At 43.5% G+C, this 19,505-nt stretch overlaps 1 protein-coding gene across 1 annotated transcript in view; it reads left to right on the top strand.

Annotated features, from left to right (window-relative positions):
• MED29 (mediator complex subunit 29) overlaps nt 1-13,044 on the top strand; it is a gene marked incomplete in the record, with an annotated part of 55,020 nt that extends 41,976 nt beyond the window's left edge. The window contains 1 exon segment of the mRNA XM_073598782.1: nt 12,317-13,044. Coding sequence (XP_073454883.1) covers nt 12,317-12,547 — 231 coding nt within the window.
• Nucleotides 13,045-19,505: the final 6,461 nt, after the last annotated feature.

Genomic DNA, 19,505 nt, shown 5'->3' with positions numbered 1-19,505 from the left:
GATGAAACCGTATTTTGTTTTTTGTTTTTGTGCAACTGACTGTGACTGTCTAGAAGCACTGGGAGAGTCTGTGTTACAAAGGGGCCTAGTGTGTGTGTGTGGTGTTGTGTGTGTGGTGTTGTGTGTGTGTGTGGTTTTTTTTTTTTTGGTTTTTTTAGGTTTGCTGTATTTTACCACGGATACAGTGGGTATAGAAAATAATCCCCTCCCCTTTTTAATCATTTCGTTGCTGTGCCTAAAATGAAGATAGACATGGGTTTTTTTTATCCAGCTGTATTTATTCAGTGCAACTTAAAACATCCAAGTGAGAGATACCTTTTGGATTGCGAGTATAATTAGTTCCAGAAACATGCTTGTAACCCAAAGCACTCTTTTATATTAAAGCGAATTTCCCCATAAGAAATAATGGTAACTCAAATGACTCGGTCCACAACCATTTATTCATCCTTCAGTTTATAGTCCATATCAGGGCCGGTACAAGGGGTGGATGCCCAGGGCGAAACCATTTACTGGAGGAAGGGGCTGCTTTGATCTGTGGCTGCAGCGCTTCCCTCCCACCTCCTCCTCTTGTTTGTCACACAGCGCCGGGAGCACTGTGTGTCAGGGAGCTGGGTCTGTGTGTGTGTTCGGCAGCGCCGATACAAGGTCCTGCCCCCTCAGACCAGCTTATGTGGTAGCAGATTGAACCAGTGTTCCGCCTATCACACGACCTGCTTTAGGGGGGCGTGACCTTGTTACGGCGCTGCCGAACACACACACACACACACACACACACACACACACAGACCCAGCTATGTGACACGCAGTGCTGTGGGAGATGTCCGCTGTGTGATCTAGGGCAGGCTATGGTGAGTCTGCATTCATAGCACAGAGAGGCTGCTATTGGCACAGAGTGTCTGTAATTATGGGCACAGTGAGACGGCATTGATGAGCACAGTGAGGCTGCGATTATGGACACCGAGAGGCTGCGATTATGGACACCGTGGACCAGGTTGTGTAACCATAAATTGTCCATCCATAAATGGAAGCCTCTACAAGGGGATTAGAAGCTAAATCCAGCAGAAGCTACAGAGTATAAAAGAGAAGAGAGGCGCCTCTAAGTGTAGCAATATGGTTACATTTAATGAAGGTACAACATTTAGCAACTCGCATGGTTTTGGGATTAGGAGGCACAGCTAAGTACAGTGCCTTGCAAAAGTATTCACCCCCTTGGCTTTTACCGATTTTGTTACATTACAGCCTTTAGTTTAGTTTAATGTTTTTTTAATCTGAATTATATGTGATGGATCAAAACATAATAGTCTAGGTTGGTGAAGTAAAATTAGAAAAATATATACATAAAGCTATTTTTCAGAAATAAAAAAACAGATAATTGGCGTGTGTATGTATTCACCCCCTTTGTTATGAAGAAAAACACGAACAATGCCAAGGGGGGTGAATACTTTTGCAAGGCACTGTATGCAGGCTACCCTGCAGTAGAGCAATCTGAAAGCAAGGCTTAAACCGCTCATGGAGCGCAGCATGGAAGGAATGATGGCGGTGCGGAGGATGGTCTATGTGGACAGCTTTACCCCGGATGCCCGTATACTTAGATGTGCCTGTTTTAACCACTTCAGCCCCGGAAGGATTTACCCCCTTCCTGACCAGAGCACTTTTTACAATTTGGCACTGCGTCGCTTTAACTGCTAATTGCGCGGTCATGCAATTATGTACCCAAACGAAATTTGCGTCCTTTTTTCCCCACAAATAGAGCTTTCTTTTAATGGTATTTGATCACCTCTGCGGTTTTTATTTTTTGCGCTATAAACGGAAAAAGACCGAAAATTTTGAAAAAAAAATATTTTCTACTTTTTGTTATAAAAAAAAAATCCAATAAACTCAATTTTAGTCATACATTTAGGCCAAAATGTATTCGGCCACATGTCTTTGGTAAAAAAAAATATCAATAAGCGTATATTTATTGGTTTGCGCAAAAGTTAGTGTCTACAAACTAGGGTACATTTTCTGGAATTTACACAGCTTTTAGTTTGACTGCCTATGTCATTTCTTGAGGTGCTAAAATGGCAGGGCAGTACAACCCCCCCCCCCCCAAATGACCCCATTTTGGAAAGTAGACACCCCAAGGAAATTGCTGAGAGGCATGTTGAGCCCATTAAATATTACATTTTTTTGTCCCAAGTGATTGAAAAATGATAAAAAATTAAAAACATTACAAAAAGTTGTCATTAATGATATATTGCTCACACATGCCATGGTTATATGTGAAATTGCGCCCCAAAATACATTTAGCTGCTTCTCCTGAGTATGGGGATACCACATGTGTGGGACTTTTTGGGAGCCTAGCCGCGTACGGGGCCCCGAAACCTAAGCACCGCCTTCAGGATTTCTAAGGGCGTAAATTTTTGATTTCACTCCTCACTACCCATCACAGTTTTGAAGGCCATAAAATGCCAAGATGGCACAAAACCCCCCCAAATGACCCCCTTTTGGAAAGTAGATGCCCCAAGCTATTTGCTGAGAGGCATGTTGAGTCCATGGAATATTTTATATTTTGCCACAAGTTGCGGGAAAATTACACACTTTTTTTTTTTTGCACAAAGTTGTCACTAAATGATATATTGCTCACACAGGCCATAGGCATATGTGGAACTGCACCCCAAAATACATTCTGCTGATTCTCCTGAGTAGGGGGATACCACATGTGTACGACTTTTTGGAAGCCTTGCCTTGGGGCCCCGAAAACCAAGCACAGCCTTCAGGATTTCTAAGGGCGTAAATTTTTGTTTTCCTTCCTCACTACCTATCACAGTTTCGAAGGCCATAAAATGCCAAGATAGCAATAGCACAACCCCCCCCCCCCCCCCAAATGACCCCATTTTGGAAAGTAGACACCCCAAGCTATTTGCTGAGAGGTATAGTGAGTATTTTGCAGCTCTCATTTGTTTTTGAAATGAAGAAAGACAAGAAAAACTTTTTTTTTTTCTTCAAATTTCAAAACTTTGTGACAAAATACTCACTATACCTCTCAGCAAATAGCTTGGGTGTCTACTTTCCAAAATGGGGTCATTTGGGGGGGTTTTGTGCCACCTGGGCATTCCATGGCCTCCGAAACTGTGATAGGCAGTGGAGAGTGAAATAAAAAATTTACACCCTTAGAAAGCCTGAAGGCGGTGCTTGGTTTTTCGGGGTCCCGTACGCGGCTAGGCTCCCAAAAAGTCTCACACATGTGGTATCCCCATACTCAGGAGAAGTAACAGAATGTATTTGGGGTGTAATTTCACATATTCCCATGGCATGTTTGAGTAATATATCATTTAGTGAAAACTTTGTGCAAAAAAAAAAAAAAATTGTCTTTTTCCTGCAACTTGTCACAATATAAAATATTCCATGGACTCGACATGCCCCTCAGCAAATAGCTTGGGGTGTTTCCAAAATGGGGTCATTTGGGGGGGGGGTTTGAACTGTCCTGGCATTTTATGCACAACATTTAGACGCTTGTGTCACACATCACCCACTCTTCTAACCATTTGAAGACAAAGCCCCTTCTGACACTTTTTGTTTACATGAAAAAAATATTTTTTTTTGCAAGAAAACTACTTTGAACCCCCAAACATTATATATTTTTTTTAAAGCAAATGCCCTACAGATTAAAATGGTGGGGGTTTCATTGTGTTTTTTTTTTTTTTTCACACAGTATTTGCGCAGCGATTTTTCAAACACTTTTTTTGGGACACAAAAAAAAAAAAACACACTTTTTTAAATTTTAATGCACTAAAACACACTATATTGCCCAAATGTTTGATGAAATAAAAAACATGATCTTAGTACATGGATACCAAACACGACATGCTTTAAAATTGCGCACAAACGTGCAGTGGCGACAAACTAAATACATTTTTAAAAGCCTTTTAAGCCTTTACAGGTTACCACTTTAGATTTACAGAGGAGGTCTACTGCTAAAATTACTGCCCTCGATCTGACCTTCGCGGTGATACCTCACATGCATGGTGCAATTGCTGTTTACATTTGACGCCAGACCGACGCTTGCGAGAGCAGGGGGGGACAGGGGTGCTTTTCTTTATAATTTTAAAAAAATTTTATCTTATTTTTAAACTGTTCCATTTTTTTTTATCATTTTTATTGTTAAATATCCCCTATGATAGCAATAGGTAGTCACAGGTACTCTTTTTTTGGAAAAAAATTGGGGTCTATTAGACCCTAGATCTCTCCTCTGCCCTCAAAGCATCTGACCACACCAAGATCGGTGTGATAAAATGCTTTCCCAATTTCCCAATGGCGCTGTTTACATCTTGCGAAATCGAAGTCATAAAATGCTCGTAGCTTCCGGTTTCTTAGGACATCGAGATGTTTGGAGCCATTCTGGTCTCTGATCAGCTCTATGGTCAGCTGGCCGAATCACCGGCTGCATTCTCAGGTTCCCTGTTGGGACAGCAGAGGCAGAGAAAAACATGTAAGACGGTAGGGGGGGGGATTCCCTCCCACTGCTTGTAAAAGCAGTCTAGAGGCTAATTAGCTGCTAGGATTGCTTTTACATGAAAGCCGACCACTGGCTGAAAAGAATCATACCAAGATGATACCTAAACCTGCAGGCATCATTCTGGTATAACCACTCACTACCAGTACGTTGCTGGTCCTTGTTGGGCATATATTGTAAACTTTTTTTTCATGCAGCCTGTGGGCTGCATGGGAAAAAAAGAGATTGATCGGTGGGTATGCCCACCATTAGAATACCTCCCTTCATCCACCCTCTTCTAATGATGGGCATACATGCACCGTTTATATATGCCGAAGCATGGGGGCATCCGCCCCAAAAGGTAGGAGAAAAATCGCTCCTCCGCCCCTGCTGCCCCCATGCTTCGGCATATATGCTCTTTTTTTTAACTGTGGTGATGAAATCACCTCCTACAGTGCTGGAGTCACGGCTTTATGTATCATGGGAGCAAACGCTGTTGCTGTCAAGATAAATAAATCCGTTCTGCAGCTGAATGGCGTTCCAGAAAACAAAAAAATGGTTAACAATAAAAAACAGTAAACAGTAAAGTATAAAAAAATTGCATACCTATAAAGCAAACATGATAAAACATAATAACAATAAAACATTGCAGAATAGAATACAGTAAAACAGAGCAGAACAATAGAGCGAGAATAATAAAAGGACAACTATTTTTGTTTTTTTTTATTTTATATTTTTTTTACACTTTTTTTTGTAACTAACTTTTGTAACTGTAACCGGTTCCAGGTTCGGGTCTCTCAAAATGCGATGGCATCTTGGGAGACCCTGTGAAAGTGTGCCTAGTCTGTGCAGTGCTGTACCCTACGCTAACACTCAACTAGTGTATGGTAGCATCCAAAACATTCACCAATGCAAAGACCAGGATTAACAGGAGGGACAATAATAGCGGGTTGGAGTAGTTACCACCGCTCCGGACAAGCCAAGCTGGAATCTCTTTTCCTCCACAGCAAAGAAAGGGAGAGAGCTCCAGGTGCTGGCAATTGCTAGTACAAATGTAGTAGTGTAGAAAGATCTGGACGCCCGCACACGGGTTAGGCAGATAAAATCTTCTTTATTAAATAAATGGAGTAATGAAGTACATGACACCGCTGGAGTAATACAGCTTAGCTGCTAACGCGTTTCACACTTGTACAGAGCGCTTACTCATAGCTATGAGTAAGCGCTCTGTAGGAGTGTCAAAACGCGTTAGCGGCTAAGCTGTATTATTCCAGCGGTGTCATGTACTTCATTACTCCATTTATTTAATAAAGAAGATTTTATCTGCCTGTCCCGGTATGTGGCCGTCCAGATCTTTCTACACGACAATAATAGCGGGTGTCATGCCTTGCTGCAGACACAACATCTTTTTTGGGGGGCTTGTTGGGTAGGTACTCAGGAGGACATAAAGAAAATGCCTCTCATGCAGCCGGCTTACTGCATTTGGTTGGGGAAGGTGAGGTGGAGCACCGTCTGGAAACAGAAGGGCTCTGACGATCTCTTCCTGGAATTTAAGGAAGGATCCAGTCCGTCCTGAAGCTCTGTATAGCACATGAGCGTTCAGCAAAGCCAATTGAAATAAATAAACAGACACTTTCTTGTACCAGCGTCTGGCCTTACGGACAATTCGGTACGGCACCAACCACTGGTCGTTGGGGTCCACCCCTCCCATATTTTGGTTATATTCGTGGACACAGAGGGGTTTCTCCACAACACCAGTTGCCGTAGTAATTTGGACCGTCGTGTCTGCATGAAGGGAGGTAAGAACGTAAGCATTCTTATTATCCCTCCACTTCATAGCGAGCAAGTTATTACACTTGAAGCAGGCTCTCTCCCCCAGCCTAAGATGGAATCTACAAGTCGCTGGGGATAGCCCCGGCGATTCGGTCGCACGTTGCCACATGCTCCAATCTGCTGATCAAACAAGTGACTATAAAAAGTGGCACGCTTGTGTAATAATTGTCCACATATAAGTGGTACCCCTTTCCGAATAAGGGTGACACCAAGTCCCACACAATCTTGCCAGGGCTTCCTATGTAGTCAGGGCAGTTTGTCGGCTCTACTAAGAAAACTTAATTAGGGACTCATCAATGCAGACAACTTGATGGGGCGTTAACTAGTCTGCAAAACGTTGGTTGAAGTGGTTTATGAGGGGCCGAATTTTGTAGGGCCGATCGTATTCAGAGTCTCCACGAGGACAACAGAGTTCATTGTCATTGAAGTGCATGAACCGCAAGATCTGCTCGTATCGTGCCCTGGTCATGGAGGCAGAGAACAAGGGCATATGGTGAATTGGGTCAGTGGACCAATATGACTGCAACTCACTCTTTTTAGTTATGCCCATGAGGAGGGAAATCCCAGAAAGAGCTTAAATTCAGAAACCGTAATTGGTCTCCAATCTCTGGCAAGGGAGGACTGGGGAATAGTGGTGATGTGTTGACCAGCGTACAAATTGCTTTGGTCCACAATAGATCTATAGAGATCTTCGGTGAAAAACAGCGAATAAAAATCAAGTGACGTAAAATCAAATGTTTCCACCTGAATTCCGGGTTGGCCAGTGAATGGCGGAAGTACCAGTGCTGCAGAAGTGGTGGGTTCCCAATTAGGATTGGCGAATGCAGCAGGAAGGGCACTATGGGCACGACAGGCCTGTGTTCGTCTTCTTGGTGGCAGCGGGGCACTACTTGTGCTTGCCACCTCACCAGCTTGAACTGCACTTATGGGACTCGCCACGTCACCACATGATACTGCAGTGCTGGATGTACGACCAGGGTGTTCTAGGCCGCTGGTGCTTGCCAGTTCACCAGAAGAAATAGCAGCGCTAGTACTTCTCTGCTCCATATGGGGGACCTGCGGTTTTTGCACCTCAACGACAGAAGAAGAAGTTCGGGGTCGGGTACGCCTGACCTTGGCAGGAACCACAACTCCGTCATCAGAGCTATCTGTCATGGAGCCGCTGTCCTCTACAGGATCGTATTCTGAGCCTGAATCTGACAGATGAGTGACTTATTTAGTTGTACACTAGTGAGACTCACAGGTAAAAAAGCTCCTGACTATTAGCGACTATCAAAACGCTACCAAAAAACCTGTTAGCGATCGCAGGGATCAGGCCTGACTCTGCGAACGCTGCAGTTATGTGTGTTTAGTGTTTTGTAAGTGACAGTGATCGATCGATCGATACTGCACTTGGGTGGGCTGGGCTGGGCGGAGGGGCTAAACGCAGGTGCTAGCAGGTATCTGGGCTGATCCCGCTAACACTGTGTTTTTGGGAACCCTAAACTGCTGGGGACGCTAGTATAGATCTGATCGGATCAGATGTTGATCCGTTCAGATACTATACCACTAAGGGAGGTGTATGTTGCGTGCGTGGGTGTTAGCGGTACTGGCACTAACCTGAAGCTGCCTGGGGCGACGCAGACCCTATCTGACCCTAAAACTTAACTTAAATCACCGCCGGGCGATCAGGGGGTTAAACCTTTATTAGGTAATAAACAGCGGGTGCCCTGAAACTATAAAAAAACAAACTAACTAACCAGCATCACCCGTAACAGTTATACGGTGATCACTGGTGAAAGGGTTAACTAGGGGGCAATCAGGGGGTTAAAACCTAGGTAATATATGGGGGTCCCTGACGCTATAAAACGCTGACGGCGAACCTAAATACTTACCTCCCTAACTAGCTTCACCTGTGACACTAATACAACGATCAGAAAAACGATCGCTTAGTGACACTGGCGACGGGGGGTCATCAAGGGGTTAAAACTTTATTAGGGGGGGTTAGGGGGGTACCCTAGACCTAAAGGGGCCTAACACTAACTGCCCTACCACTTAGAAATGTCACAAAATGACACCAATGCAATAATTAAAAAAAAAAAAAAAATACTGCTATTGGTGTCACTGTGACAGGGGGTACAGGGGGGGTGATCGGGGGTGAAAAGTGTGCCTAGAGTGTTCTACTGTAAGTGTTGTGTTGGTGCAGACTTACTTGATGTCTTCTCTCCTCGGAAGCCGGAACGAAAAGGCTACAAAAGGAACAATGACATCACTTCCTCTGCCGCTGTTTACATTACAGCAGCAGAGGAAGACCTCTTTTAAGACCACTTTTTTAAGACCGAGTACAAGTACCGATACTCTTTTTGATGTACTCGTCGATACTGTTTACCAATACTTTTTTTTTTTTTTTTTTTGTCATGTGACAGCGGCACTAATATGCAGCACTGATGAGGCCTGGACTGTATAGTCTCCGAGTAGACTGTGGACCAGCCTGTGACAGTCCTCAATGGACATCCTCTCTTGCTGGTGGATGAGGCACTTTCTGGCACACCATAACGCATCCTTCAAGCAACACATCGCCCACCAGGGGCCATTAGTGTCCTGAGCAAAAGTCCCAGAATAGTCTGTTCAGCACAGCAAGTGTGTGATGGCTGTCTGTGGCACAATGTCCTTGAGCTCTGGTTCCAGGGCCCTCAACAGGTCCTGTTCAAAGGGGCACTCTCAGAAAGCATGCAGTGCAGTTTCCTCCTTGATGCAGAAGGGGCAGTGCCTGTATCTGCACAGGTTTCTGGTATGCATAAATGTCATAGGACAAAGAATGCATTAAGGTGAAAAAAACACAAGGGTTTACAACCCCTTTTAACTTGCCACATACTTCCCTGATGAAGGCTACAAGCAGATATCGATCAACTGCACACATTGTGCACCCTTGTCTCTACCAGGAACCCAGTCCAGCTGACTCTGGACTGAGCGCACCTAGACAGGAAGTGGCTGTAAAATATATGAGAGAGAGATCTTTATATCCCACCCCTAAGGAACCCTATGCCTCTAGATCCCTTATTATAACTCTCCCTATCTGTTTAGTAAGGGGTTTCATACTTTGCCCCTACAACAAAAGATAGGCCTAATATGTTGGGGTAATCTTGATATGCAACCAGATATTTGTACTTCTGTATTATCAATGTTTTATTTTTTGTTTAGCAACAAATAAAAACCCCAGTGGTGTTTACCACCAAAAGAAAGCTCTATTCGTGTGAAAAAAAATTATAAAAATTTGGGTACAGTGTTGCATGGCCGCGCAATTGTCATTCAAAGAGTGACAGCCTGAAAGCTGAAAATTGGTCTGGGCAGGAGGGGGGTTTAAGTGCCCAGTAAGCAAATGGCTAGAATTCAATGCAGATCAAAGGAAAGACAGAATGGTTTAAATAAATGAATAAATATGTTCATTGTTTGCTCACGTTCTGACACCTTTCTATTTCCTCAAACATGCTTCTTACACTCAAATGTTCGGTCTACCTGAATGCGTTCCAGGGACATCGGACATCAGCAGGGAATGTTTGGAATGGAGATGTATGGGCTAGTAGGCAACGATGTTTCTACATGTTTATCACATAACTTTTCCCTCTCCCATTAAATCTCCATACAGCTGGAGTTAATGTTCTGTGCGAGGCTGAGCCGGATGTGTGGGACATTCTTGACATTCCTTGCAGTTCACTGGGGTGGGGGGAAAGTACAGACATGCTGAGATCTTTGCAGTGCAGGCAAAGATTGGGCCTTTCAGTTGGATCCTACTTGGACTGTTTAAAGGAAAATAATTGGTGTAAAATTTTTGACTCCAACTATTAGTTCCAGGGCAGTAAAGCCGAGTCAGTTGAGCGTCACTTGATGTGTGACGTCAGTGTCCCAGAGCTGCTAAGTTGGAGATGAGTCAAAAAGTAGCATATTGTGTGGGAATGTGTCTGCTGGACAGCTTCCATTTTGTAGGTTTGAATAATCGGGGGATTAGCAAAAATTAGCACATAGAGAAAAATGTGCCAATTTCTATACCTGTATATACATTTACTTAACATTTGATTCACCAAATAAACAAGGGTTGCAGGTTAATTTGTTGCATTATGGTGGTGCACTGTCCATCACATATCCAGCTCTTCTCTCTCTCCTGCAGTGCTGCTCCTCACCATCCGCCAACCCACATTACAGTACTGACACCACTGTGGTAATGGTATATATTTTAAAACCATTTTAACTTGGCCCATTGGTGCAAATGCTTTATTATTTTGGCGCAGACTCCAGACATTAATAGAAACTGTCACATCTCGCTTTTAACCCCTTTTTAAAGAAGTGGGGCCAAAGCTCTGTTGACCCTACATCTCCTGTGGGTGCCAGAAGTTCACTTAGTTCTGCCTGTCATGACCCAGATTCAGCCAACAGCAGTCTAAACTCCACAGTCAGGTGATGTCATTGAGTCGGTCCAGATTCTGGAGGGTTCCTTCCTAACTTTAATGTCAGGATCCACCCAAAAGCCTGAGCAACAGCCGCTCCCGCCCCCTCCACAACCTGATTCTCCAGTGAGCGCTGGAGGGGCAGAGCAGAGAGGCAGTGACTGACAGTCACCGGCTTTCTGCTCACTTAGGACCTGAATCTGAGCAATCGGCAGTCTTTGATTGCTCAGTTCTCTGTCTTGCAGGGGACAGATGCAGTGTTGGATCAATGTTGCATCCACCTAGGTGAGTACGATGTGTTAATTTGAAATCCCACTCTTATAAGCTTCTGAAAATCAACTTGGCTAGTTTCATCACCAAAAATTTCATTACACTGCTCTCACGCCTTTTTTATATACTTGCCACACCCAAAAATTGCATAGACCCTGAATCCAAACATAGTGTAATCCAAGAAAATGTAATATTTCAATGACTTGCTCAAATTACAGCACTTGGTATTTCTGACCTCTTCCAGGATTTCTGCAAGTGCTGTGTTTTTAAGGGTTTATTAGCCTGGATTCCTCATTCACATTTTCCATTTGGTGGGCCACACTTGACTGAATGTTATCTGCAGTGTTCAGACCACACCTGACTATAGTTTCTCTGAGTATTCTAAGCAGCCCCCAATCCCCAAAGCTCTTCCTGCAATACACACTGCACTGGATGCTCTCTCTATAGTGATTTGAGCAAGACCTCACAGACAATTGCCAAAAATATCAGTGCAACTTGGTTTAATTGCTTTTGGCACTTCTCAAAGTAGAGGTGAAAGCATGTCCCTGTGTCCCAGAACATGGGGATGATCCTTCTCGGGGCTTGTCCTGATACCAGTCCAGGGGGTTAGTAAATTTCAAGAGGAAAGGATCGCCGCTACTCCTGACCAGCCCAAGTGAATAAACTATAAAGAGTGGCCTCAGCCTACATGTCTCCACCAAACCACACACCATTATGCATTTTGTCCTGCCCACCGGGGCTTAGTCACAGGCCCTATCACCTGGGCTGGTTGGGAGTAGCGGTGATCTGTTCCTCTTTACCAGTGCTAGATTATCACCTGAATACACACAACTTTGATTCATATGGGCCGGCCTACAGCCTCATCTGGACAATATGGTTATTCAGAACACTGAATTGTTTGAGTTATACACTAAAACATTTATGATGACTATATGTATTAGTGAGATAGGATTTTCCATCATGCCTATTTAATGTATGAATTGATAACTGTCAGGTGGGAAGGTTGTTGCAGTCTACACAAAGGCTACCTTTGCAGAACTGTTTTAGAAAATGCTAATTGCCTGACTGTCGTGCTGATCAAGAACAAGTATGCAGGTAAGTTCTTCCGTGTGTCATAAACTTTCCTGAATTGCCTACTTGATCAATGACTAAAAGTCTTGATGTCAGGGAGTCGAGCAACTAGTGTTTTCTAAAGTAAAGGTCCTCAATGCCAACCCTCACTTTTAGAAGTTCCCCTTACTTGTGGCTGCATGACACGAATAAGTTGGTGTATTTGTGGAGGAGATGCCTTAATGTGGTCTCGCTTGTCTTTTTCCCACAGCGCCTTGCCTATGAATGTCTCTCTCAAAGCTATGACAGCGCCAAGCACTCCCCTACTCTTGTGCCTACAGCCACTAAACCAGATGCCGTCCAGACGGAGAGCCTGCCGTATACCCAGTACCTGAGCATGATCAAGTCCCAGATTGCCTGTGCCAAGGACATACACAATGCCCTGTTGGAATGTTCCAAAAAGATTATGGGTAAAACGCCCCCTACCCAGGGTGTTTTATGATCTGCCTCTGTTACCCGTATGCCCACATGTTGTCAAAACTTTGCTGCAACAAGACTGATAAACATGGTATAATCGGCATTAAAGAAGGACATATCTTCAACTTAGAGGTGTAGTCGATTACTCAATTCTGTAATGTCCTTGTCACTTCTGTACTTGGCCTAATATGGTTTGTACTGGATATACTCTTTCACTGCCCACCTTTGATCAGACATCCGGAGCACTTTGGAGAATGGACTTATTGTAAGCTGGCGGTTTTGGACTGGAACAAGTATCTTTGTCAGGCTACACTTTAGCTTTTGAGGTACTGCAAGTCCCATTGTTCGCTCCCATCCTAAAAGAGACTCCTGGACTTTTTTTATTTTTTTTTTTATTTTTTTTATTTTTCCTTAGCAGCTAAAGCAGTGCTGGCCTGCTTTCTTTTGTAGGATATTTAACCATTTTTTTTTCTATTCTGTTTATTTGATTCTTTAATTAAAGGAAATAAATTATAACTCTTAGTTGTGTTTCATCTCTGTCTCATTTACAAGCATATAATCTACTTATGGAATGGAGCAACATGCAAATGGTGTAGCAACCCATAGGAACCAATCGGAAAGCAAACTTAATTAAAGTAGGCTTGTCACGGGAGGAATAAGTAGGTCAATGATCTGTAAATAGGCACATAGCCTTAGTTCTTTCTGACTCACAGTTTAAAACCACAGGTTGATCAGCACAGCTGGTGTATAAAACAAAATTAATTATTGTAATCCATTTAAAAACTATGGGAGGTGGGTACTTCAGTGGTGTGTGTGTTCTTTTTGTTTTTTTCAATACTTGTATTGTTTTTAAACTGATAACAAAGGATTTTGTTCTATATTGCGGCTGTGTGCTGATCAAGGTGTGGTTATAAAATGCACAACATAGAAGAGCACATGCACCCAAGATCCATTTCCAGTAAGGGCACATGGAAGGCGAGCTGGTTTGGACATTTTATGTTATGATTCACAGGACTGGAGCAAGTATGGAAAGTTTCTGTGTTGGGCGTGGCTATTAACTGCCTCAGTAAATCTTTGAGGGTTGCAGCTGAAGATGCCCCAGTCTTTAAAGACCCCGTGGACAAAAGACTGAAAGCCTCTGATGCTCTGTCAAGCTTGACCATGCAGCTGTTTGCCAGACCCTAGCAGTCTGGGCTAAGCACATGATGCGTAGCCCAGGGTCAATCCTGACAGATCCCTTAGAACTCCAAAAAAATAGAGCTTCTCCAAGTAACCTTGTGCTACTGTGTAGACAGTTGGCAGGATTCTCTGGCTGGTCTGCGGAGACAGTCTGGAAAGAATTCAGTTTGAGAACTCTTTGGCGTGTCCCTAGACACCTTTTTATAAAGGAAGTCCGAGGCAGAAAGGGCACCCTCTTCCCCAGCAAGAAGAAAGTCAAGATGCCAATGGCAAACCCAGCCATTCCCAGAGTTCATAAAAGTTCCTTTTTTGTTCTACTCAGACCTCTGCTTCTAAGACTAAGTCCTCCTTACAGGGAGGGGCATCCCCGTATTTAAAAGTGGAGGGGACATCATTTGGCCCCCTGGACTCAGTGCATTTTTGATCTTGGCGTCCAGTATGTGATTTCATAGGAATACAGGCTGGAATTTCTATCTATGCCTATTCTCTTATGTCCTAAATTTTCCCTCTTCGCTAAAGAAAGGATCCTTCAGACTGCCTTCCATCAACTTCACTCTAAGGAGTTGTGTTTCAGTTCCCTCAGAGGAACAATTGTGGAGCTTTTATTCAGACATGTTTATAGTCCTGCAGCCTGGAGGGGCTTTTTTTGCACCATTCTAGATCTGAAGGTTTTGAAGTGGATTCAAAAGTTTTGGATGGAATTGCCCAGGTTTCTTATTGCATCTCTGCCACACTGGGTCTTTCTAGCATATACTGTCATCAAGGGTGTGCATTTACAGTGTCTTGAAAAAGTATTCATACCCCTTGAAATTTTCAACATTTGTCATTTTTACAACCAAAACCAAAAGTATTTTATGCGATTGACCAATACAAAGTGGCACATAATTGTGAAGTGGAAAAAATGATAAATGAATATCTGAAAAGTGTGGCGTGCATTTGTATTCACCCCCCTTTTACTCTGATACCCCTAACTAAAATCTAGTAGAACCAATTACCTTCAGAAGTCACATAATTAGTAAATAGAGTCCACCTGTGTGTAATTTTAATCTCCAGTATAAATACAGCTAGCCCTCAGAGGTGGTGTGTTTGTTTTTTTTTTGTTTTTTTTTTTTAAATAGAGAACCTTGGTGAACAAACCGCATCATGAAGACCAAGGAACACACCAGAAATGTCAGGGATAAAGTTGTGGAGAAGTTTTTAAAGCAAGGTTAGGTTATATATATAAAAATATATATAATCTCCCAAGCTTTGAACATCTCATGGAGTACTGTTCAATCCATCATATTAAAATGGTAGGTTTGCAGTTGTGCCATACTCTTCCAAGACATGGCCATCCAAAAAAAACTGAATGGCCTGGCAAGAAGAGCATTATTCAGAGACGTGGCCAAGAGGCCCATGGTAACTCTAAAGGAGCTGCAGAGATCTACAGCTCAGGTGGGAGAATCTGTCCACAGGACAACTATTAGTTGTGCACTAATCTGGCCTTTATGGAAAAGTGGCAAGTAGAAAGCCATTGTTGAAAGAAAGCCATAAGAAGTCCCATTTGCAGTTTACGAGAAAGCCATGTGGGTGACACAGCAAATGTGGAAGAAGGTGCTCTGGTCAGATGAGATCAAAATTTAACTTTTTGGCCTAAAGGCAAAATGCTATTTGTGGCAGAAAATGAACACTGCACATCACCCTGAACACACCACCCCCACTGTGAAACATGGTGGTGGCAGCATCATTTAGTTACATAGTAGGTGAGGTTGAAAAAGTCCATCCTATGTGTGTGATTATATGTCAGTATTACATTGTATATCCCTGTATGTTGTGGTCGTCCAGGTGCTTTTCTAATAGTTTTTTGAAACAATCGATGCCCCCCTGCTGAGACCACCACCTGTGGAAGGGAATTCCACATCCTTGCCGCTCTTACAGTAAAGAACCCTCTACATAGCTTAAGGGTAAACCTCTTTTTTTCTAATTTTAATGAGTGGCCACGAGTCTTGTTAAACTCCCTTCCGCAAAAAAGTTTTATCCCTATTGTGGGGCCACCAGTACAGTATTTGTAAATTGGAATCATATCCCCTCTCAAGCGTCTCTTCTCCAGAGAGAAAAGGTTCAGTACTCAGAACCTTTCTTCATAACTAATATCCTCTAGACCCTTCATTAGCTTTGTTGCCCTTCTTTGTACTTGCTCCATTTCCAGTACGTCCTTCCCGAGGACTGGTGACCAGAACTGGACAGCATACCACAGGTGCGGCCGGACCAGAGTCTTGTAGAGCTGGAGAATTATCATTTTATCTCTGGAGTTAATCCCCTTTTTAATGCTTGCCAATATTCTGTTCGATTTGTTAGCAGCGGCTTGGCATTGCATGCCATTGCTGAGCCCATCATTTACTAGGACCCCCAGGTCCTTTTCCATCCTAGATTTCCCCAGAGGTTCTCCCCCCAGTGTATAGATTGCATTCATATTTTTGCCACCCAAATGCATTATTTTATTTTTTCTACGTTAAACCTCATTTGCCATGAATTGGCCCACGCCATTAATTTATTCAGAACTTCTTGCAAGGTTTCCACATCCTGCGTAGAAGTTCTTAGCTTAGTATCGTCTGCAAATACAGAGATTGAACTGTTTACTCCATCCACCAGGTCGTTTATGAACAAATATTAAATAGGATTGGCCCCAGCACAGAACCCTGGGGGACCCACTACCCACCCCTGACCTTTCCGAGCACTCCCCATTTATCACCACCCTCTGAATTCGTCCTTGTAGCCGGTTTTTAATCCATGTACTTGCCCTATGGTCCATGCAAGCTGACCTTATTTTGTACAGTAAAAATCATGTTGTGGGGATGCTTTTCTTCAGCAGGGACAGGGAAGCTGGTTAGAGTTGATCAGAAAACAAATGGAGCCAAATACAGGGCAATCTTAGAAGAAAACCTGTTTGAGTCTGCAAAAGACTTGAGACTGGGGCAGAGGTTCACCTTCCAGCAGGACAATGACCCTAAACATACAGCCAGAGCTACAATGTAATGGTTTAGATCAAAGCATATTCATGTGTTAGAATGGCCCAGTCAAAGTCCAGACTTAAATCCAATTGAGAATCTGTGGCAAGACTTAAATTGCTGTTCACAGACACTCTCCATCCAATCTGACATGGCTTGAGCTATATTGCAAAGAAGAATGGGCAAGATGTCACTCTCTAGATGTGCAAAACTGGTAGAGACATACCCAAAAAGACTTGCAGCTGTAATTGCAGCAAAAGGTGGTTCTACCAAGTATTGACTCAGGGGCTGAATACAATTGCACTCCACACTTTTCAGATATTTATTAGTAAAAAAAAATTGAAAACCATTTATCATTTTCCTTCCACTTCACAATTATGTGCAATTTTGTGTTGGGCCATCACATAAAATCCCAATAAAATACATTTTGTAACATGACAAAATGTGAAAAATGTCAAGGGGTGTGAATACTTTTTCAAGGCTCTGTACATGTTACCATTTTACCCCACATCATTGATTTCTGCAATTTGCATTGGGTGAGCAGCACTTCTTCTTTGTGGCTCCTTCCTTGGGCCTGGCCATAGCCCCTTGGGTCTTCACCTAGGTGGTTGCCTCCACCCTTGTGCTCCTGTGCTGTCAGGGAATCAACACGATTGGATATCTGGACAATTTTTTGTGAAAGAACACTCCACCCAGGCCCTCGCAGCCAATGTCTTGCAGGGGATACAGAGGCTTTGTGCAGCTCCTCAACCTCCAGAAGTCTGTTGGATCCAAGTGTTAGCCTTTAATCTGGCTCAGGCGTTTCTTTCCTGGGAACAGGTATTCACAGTCATGTCCAGACTGTTCACTCCAGGAAGCTTACATTGGTCTATTTTTTATTTTATTTTTGCATGAGGATTGGGCCAGTGATGTTTGTCCAGTTGCACTCCGTGCCTATGCAGCGTAATGTGCTGACTATGTAAGACCCCCCCAAACCTAAGATATCTCTGACCTGGTGGCTGACCAGCCCTGTGATTGGAATAGGTGAAGCTGTCATGGTTCTCATGGTGGTCACCAGCCTGTTGGGCAGGGGAAGTGTCCTAGATAGGAAAACAGTCCAAAAGAAGTGGTTGTCAAGGGAGTCTAGACTTTCCATCGACATTCTTGAGCTAAGCGCTATTTGCCTGTTCATGCTGCAGTGGACTGACCAGCTTCAGGGATGACTGGTGAGGGTTAATTTGGACCATGCCACAGTTTTGGCTTGCATCACCAGAAGCTGCATGAAGAAGCAGACCTAATTCTGACTTTGGCTGAAAGGCATGTTCCAACCTTGTCTGCAGTCCACATTCCCAAAGTAGACAACTGGCAGGTGGATTTCTGCAGCCACCAGTATTTGGATACAGGGAAATGGTCTCTTCACCCCAGGATGCTCTGGGACATGTTATGGTTGTGGGATTCTAAGGTAATGACTGGTGACCTGTGGGTATATGGCTTCCCTCCGCTACATATTCTCCGTCAGCTGTTTTACAGATGCTAAACGGAGGGTATTCTGGTGATGTTGGTGGCTCCAAATTGGCCTGGAAGGACTTGGTACTCTGATATTTTTGAAATTTTCTGTGGTCACTTCCCGTCTGACCCAACCTGCTGTCTTAAGTGTTGATCTACCATCCTGACACATGGTCGCTGGCTGGACAGCTTAGCTGTTGAAACCCAGGTCCAGAGTTAACTGGGTCTTTCTGAGTCTTTTAGTTCTACACTGCTTTTAGCTAGGAAACTGACCTCTTGGAAGAGGTGTCATTGCACTTGGAAGGTTTACTTTGCGTGGTTCAAGCCACAGAAGTTTCGCCATAGATAGTACTCCATGGGACATATCCTGTCCTTCCTCAAGTCTGGGCTGGAGCAACACATGGCAGTGACCACCCTGACAGATCAAGTTTCGGCCTTAGCTGTTCTATTTTGAGAGACCTCTGGCCACTTATTTACTTTTAAAGGCCTTTGCTCTGGGAGTGACTCACTTCATGCCCCCTGTTGGTTCGCTAGTCTCACCTTTATATTTTAGCTTGTTAGCTGCCTTGTCTTGTAAACAACCTTTCTTTGTTTTTCATAAGGACAAGGTGGTTTTGAGGCCCCAAGCCTCCTTTCTTCCTAAGGTAGTTTCTCCCTTCCTCCTTCCTTGTCCTGCTCCAAAGCATCCCAAAGCAATTTCTCTACACTGTTTAGATATAGTATGCTTAATGCAAGTTTACCTTTCAGCCTACTACTTCCAGCTGAACCTCAGGTTCTCTGATTATCATGCCTGTGTGCTAACACAGGGTCTGTCCTGCTTCTCCTTTCACCATTTCTAGGTGGAGTAAGCAGGTCATTTTTAAGGCTTGCGCGTTAAAGGATAGAAATCCTCCTTTTCCTGTTTAAGGCTCACTCGACTCTTTCAGTTGGTACCTGGTAACTTTTTCTTGGAGTACAATACAGGAGTCTAGCAACTCTCCCTTGGTGTTTTTCCTCTAATTCCTTGCTAAAAATAAATAAAACTGTGCCTTGCTGGAAGTGGGAGGGGTTATATGGGCTGTCCTAACAAGTTTGTTTGCCTGTGTCTACACCTTAAAGTATTTCTGAAGTCAAAAGTTTTTTTTTTTCTTTACCTTAATACATTACCTGTATTAAGGCGATAAAAAAGAAAAAAAAAAACCCTTTTGCTAGCTGTTTGTTCCCCCCTCCCCCAAATACTAGAGTCCTACATCAATCCAGTGCTGTGCCTGTTTACTGCTTTGCTGATTTCTCTCCCTGCTTGCTATTGAGGCACACTTGGGAAAGGAGGAGCTGACAGTGCTGGTGGGGGAC

This window comes from Aquarana catesbeiana, linkage group LG09, assembly GCF_042186555.1.
Source record: "Aquarana catesbeiana isolate 2022-GZ linkage group LG09, ASM4218655v1, whole genome shotgun sequence".
NCBI lineage: Eukaryota > Metazoa > Chordata > Amphibia > Anura > Ranidae > Aquarana > Aquarana catesbeiana.
The sequence above is the reverse complement of the archived record's forward strand: the minus strand, read 5'-3'. Positions and strand labels throughout refer to the sequence as shown.